Below are 4,857 nucleotides of genomic sequence, written 5' to 3' on the forward strand. Positions count from 1 at the left end.
TTTTTTTTTTTGCTTCCTTCTCTTCCCTCATTGAATTCCAATATTTAACTCAGGAGAGTGCAGATGTATGGAGATTATTTCTGGTGTATGTTCTTCATGTATGTGATGTGGAATTCGAGGATGGCTTGCTTAATTCTCATTGTTTAGTGGTTGCTAGTTAAGGGTTATCTTGCGTGAGGAGGCCATGGAGACCGACAACAACAATGACGAGCATTGGCAACCTCGGCCATTTGAGTCCAGGGGTAGCAAAGACAACAGAAAAATCCTGCCTATGCACCACTGCCATAGAGATACCAGCGCTGCCCACACGACACAGTTAGGTGTGGACGTGTGGTTCACACGACCACCATTTGACATACAGCTTGATTGTTTCTATACTTGTTGAGACAATTGATGGTATCACCTTCCTCGGCAGAAAATATCTTTGGTAAGGAAAATGACAAATCCAATCCTGTTTCTTATGGTAAGTAATCAATATCACACTGTTTTGTTGCCATGATGTTTCTCCAAAGCCAAAGTCGGTATTCATTTTTTCTGTCCTGGGAAATGTTGAGAAAGAGCATACTGTTCCAATGATGAATCTTGAGATTCTTTTTCAGAAAAGGATGGCGTGGCAAAATCTGTACTTGAGGACCATGAAAAGTCATAAACATGTTTTCCATGATGCATCCTTTATTGCATTTATATCATAACCCTGAATACAAAAGTCTATTGCGTGACTTTCTGGGATCTGCCAGATCGCCTTGTCCAGACAAAGTTTTGCTTGAATTAATCAGTGATAAATTTGTGACTAATGTAAATCTGTTGAAAAGAATGGTCCATCCTATTTTTCTCAACTGATTAGATCTTCTTGATGTTAATTGTAGTCACAGACACTATAATTGAAGTATACTTTTATATGGTGGTAATTTGTTCGTCCTGGGGTTAGTTCCATTTCATTGGGTTAAGCTAACTTGTCGCATTGCAGTCTTGTAGACGGGATAAACCAATGCATATGGTTCTTAGGCACTTTGTGTTTTCCCTTCGCATCCATGTTTTTTCAGAGATATAAACTTTTAATGCCCATTTCGATCTGAGAATGCAACACTTGGTTTTTTTTTTGTGAGCTACGGACTTTGCCGATTTGAGAAATGTTCAAGCAAGATTGGTGATCCTACGCACAAGTTCCATGCCTTCATCTCTACTTGTTGGTGCTGATTGTTTTTCTAAATTATGGAAGATTAAGGACCTGCAAGGTGCAGCTCAATAGTTGGTTGTAAAGGACCTCCTTCATGGGGCTGTGATGTATGCAATGGACGCGGCTATTCTGCACCCGTTTGAACATTAAAATCGTTTTAAATAGAAAAAAATCAAAACAAAATTGTGGTGGAAGATGCTAATGTGCATGATGCCTGTGCAAATTTTGGTGATTTTTTTTTCTTTTTTTGCCATGAGCTCCTCGAAAATCCAAACACCCCAAAAAATTTGGACGAACATCTCACATTGAGCATCTAGCTTCACAAAAAAAGGATTTTTTTTTATTTTCTGCTTTTTTATTTTATTTTACCGTTCAATGGGTGTAGATGAGCGCAGACACCGAATTGAATTATCCGTATGTAAAGTCCTTTTTCTTCTTCACATAATTAGCGTACTATATCACCATTGATCTATGCTTTGTTTCTAGTAGGAGAAAGAAGACTGGAAGTGGATGAAGGCCATGTTTGTTTCAGCTTCAGCAACTTCGGTTGGCTTGGAACCACGTTAGGACTCGCTTCACTGGCAAAGCTGATTCACAGTATCAACAGTATCAACTTTACTGCTGAAGTAAACATGGCAAAGCAGATTCCAAATAGGTTTTTGTTTCAGCTTCTGATTTTTCCTAATAGAATTAGCTGCCGAAAGCTAAAACAAACAGGGCCGAAGTCTCCAACGATCAGTATGAAGCCTATGTAATCAGAGATCCTGGAACTTTGAATTGCAGTAGAGGGCGAGCAATCACCGGGCACCACGTTGAAATGAACAATGTCATATTCCGTCATCATATATAGATAGTTAGAAGGAAAATCTGACATGTTTCCTGTCCAACTTTCATGTAATTATTGTGTAACAAAGAAAGGGTGGAAGCAAAGTAAACATCATCGATTTCAGTTATAACATTTCAACCAAAGTACACACCTCCAGAGTATGCAAAATGAAGTATGCCAAATGCGCAGACATAAAAGATGGATGCAAGGGGACACTCTATTTATCTTTTACAGGAATATATTGAAAAATACAACATCAGATGAATAGTATGTGAAATATATTAATAAATTATGAAGGATAACGAAGAATTGTACGAGCAGATCCCTCTCAACATCTAGTGTTTTCAAGTGTAACAGAAAATAGCATGTATTTTTCCAAAGGATAATATAACAAAGCTACAACTGAGGCACACCAATTCTAACAAAGCTGCAGCATTTCAATGTAGGACCAATAGAAACTGGAGTCGTTAGTCCTGAAGTGTAACAGTAATTTCTGAAGCGAATTGAGGCTATCATAATATCTCGGAAACCTGCATTGCAAATATTTTCAGTTTAGACCACAAGAGCTCACTATATTACTACCAAAACAGATTTTAAGTGTTAAGAAGAGTTTATTTACATGTATTGGCATCTCTGCAATGACGAATCCACTGGTTTCTTCCAGAGACTTTAGAAGAGCTACCTCACCACCAACCACCATATTAATCACGATTCCGTCTGCACAATCATAGTACAGCAACTACATCAGCACTTCCAAAAAGCGGATCAATTGATATTTTTTTTAAAGTTACCTGTTGCCAAGCATGCTGATACACGTCTTAAGTAAGCCTCCTGAAAAATTCAGACACAAACATCAGGTAAGACAAAATGATCTACAAATTAGAACCGATGGTGCATAATGAAACAGCATGATTGCATGATAGCACTGAAAGGTAAAATTGACCATGAAAAGCTAAGGGTATTTGGGCCACAGAAGTCCTGAAGGTAAAATATCATGAAAAATTATGAATGCGCACCTTCTTTGTAGGCAATTCATAGTTTATCAGCACACGAGACATAAGGGGAGCCTCTCCCATCGCCGCCGAAGGCAAGCAAGCATCTGTTACAACTGTAATATTTAGCTTCAAGATCACCCTTTCAGGCTTGGGACTTTCGCCAATAGAAGTATCTTCAATCTGATTTCGCTGTATTGCTGCCCGACGGGATTTCTCAAGAACAGATGCACGCTCAGCTTCATCTTGATCGCTGTACTGTGTACACAAATCCACAGATTGATATTATTAACTGGCGAAATTAGTTCATAGCAAGGACCATAAACAATCAAGAGAACCTGAAACAACGTTCATATCACTATAGCAGGGTAACAGAAAAGCAAGAAAGCCTGGAACCATTGGATACAGAAAAATATCTGCAATTGCACAATCATAATTCCTAGATGAAGGTGTCAATATTATCAATGTTCTCTCTTGAAGAATTAAGCAATTAACAGTGCAAATTGTGTATATCGATCATACAGTTAGCTATCCCACAATTGTCAATGATGCAACCACAAAGTATATCACAGAACTGAACATGGAAATTGGCACCCAACCAACTTGAGCATACCAGCGGTGACAAGGACACGAAGGGGAGGTTGGCAACAGCAGCACAGACAGCATCTAGCTCATCCCGGGATGAAACACATATGGCAATGGGCACCGAACCGTGGCGGTCAGAGACAACACCTAGGAGCTCCAGTAGTGTCCTCTGCACACCAAAAACAACCACAGGTTCACAAGAATAGAAATCTGGTTCAACGCGCACAATCTGTGGCTGCTTAACTGGACACAGTTATCAGCTGAGAGGAACCCAAAAATGCACGGTAACAGGGATTTCGGACACGCACCATCTTGAACTGGAGGCGGTCAACGGCGAGGTAGAAATGGCGCCCGGAGCTGGGGATGTTAAGAGGGTTCATAAGCAGGACAGAATGAACATGTGGCAGGAAGATCAGGGCCGGGGATTATCACCTTGGGTGGGATAGGGTCATCGCCGGGGAGCTAGGAGACGTCATCACGGCCGGAGAGGAAATTGAAGCAGCGGTGGTGGAATATTCCTCAGCAAGAACAGCAGCACAACTGTCTAACATGGAGCAGAATCAGAAAGTAAGAGGCTGCAGCTGTAATTTATCTTGCTAGGCTCAAATCTCGCAATGATTGTATGGAAATAACTTAATAGAGGTCCATAGATGAGAGTGATATGTATTAACGGCATGTTACAGATAAGCCAAATGGAAGTGCATAGATGAGAATGATATCAGAGAAATCACACACAGCAGAGACAGCATATATAGCAGCAAGATGAGCACACCCATGCTCATACTACATAATTAAGCTGAATGCTACTCTTATTTATGGGGTTCTCTCTTGCTCAAAGCCTGTACCATCATCTACCCAATCATATGATAAATACTTGCTTTGATGCATATGTGGTGACCAAACCAAACAGGCGCAGAGCAGAGCAGCACCATGGTAATAACTTAATAGAGGTGAATCGATGATAATTATATGTATTAACCACATGGTACAGATAGCTGAATGGAAGTGCATAGATGAGAGTAATGACATCCAAGAAACCGCACACAGCAGAGAGAGCATATATAGCAGCAACATGAGCACGCCCACGCTCATACTGCATAATTAAGCTGAATGCTAGTCTTATTTATGGGGTTCTCTGTTTCTGAAAGCCTGTACCATCATCCACCCAAGCATATGATAAATACTTGCTTTGATGCATATATGGTGACCAAACCAAACCAAACCAAACAGGCGCAGAGCCGCACCATGGCAATGCAGATGCAGAGCACACAAAAACT

At 40.4% G+C, this 4,857-nt stretch overlaps 1 protein-coding gene across 1 annotated transcript; it reads right to left on the bottom strand.

The window, feature by feature from the left end:
- Positions 1-2,264: 2,264 nt before the first annotated feature.
- On the bottom strand, positions 2,265-4,119 carry LOC119347742 (eukaryotic initiation factor 4A-I-like). The gene is made up of 7 exons (XM_037616308.1): positions 4,013-4,119; positions 3,889-3,937; positions 3,609-3,749; positions 3,020-3,253; positions 2,795-2,834; positions 2,623-2,720; positions 2,265-2,533 (listed from the first exon to the last, which is right to left on the bottom strand). Exons 1-7 carry the CDS (start codon positions 4,054-4,056, stop codon positions 2,516-2,518), a joined length of 624 nt encoding a protein of 207 aa, XP_037472205.1. The 5' UTR covers positions 4,057-4,119; the 3' UTR covers positions 2,265-2,515.
- Between the last annotated feature and the right edge of the window lie 738 nt (positions 4,120-4,857).

This window comes from Triticum dicoccoides, unplaced genomic scaffold, assembly GCF_002162155.2.
Source record: "Triticum dicoccoides isolate Atlit2015 ecotype Zavitan unplaced genomic scaffold, WEW_v2.0 scaffold75092, whole genome shotgun sequence".
Classification (NCBI taxonomy): Eukaryota; Viridiplantae; Streptophyta; class Magnoliopsida; order Poales; family Poaceae; genus Triticum; species Triticum dicoccoides.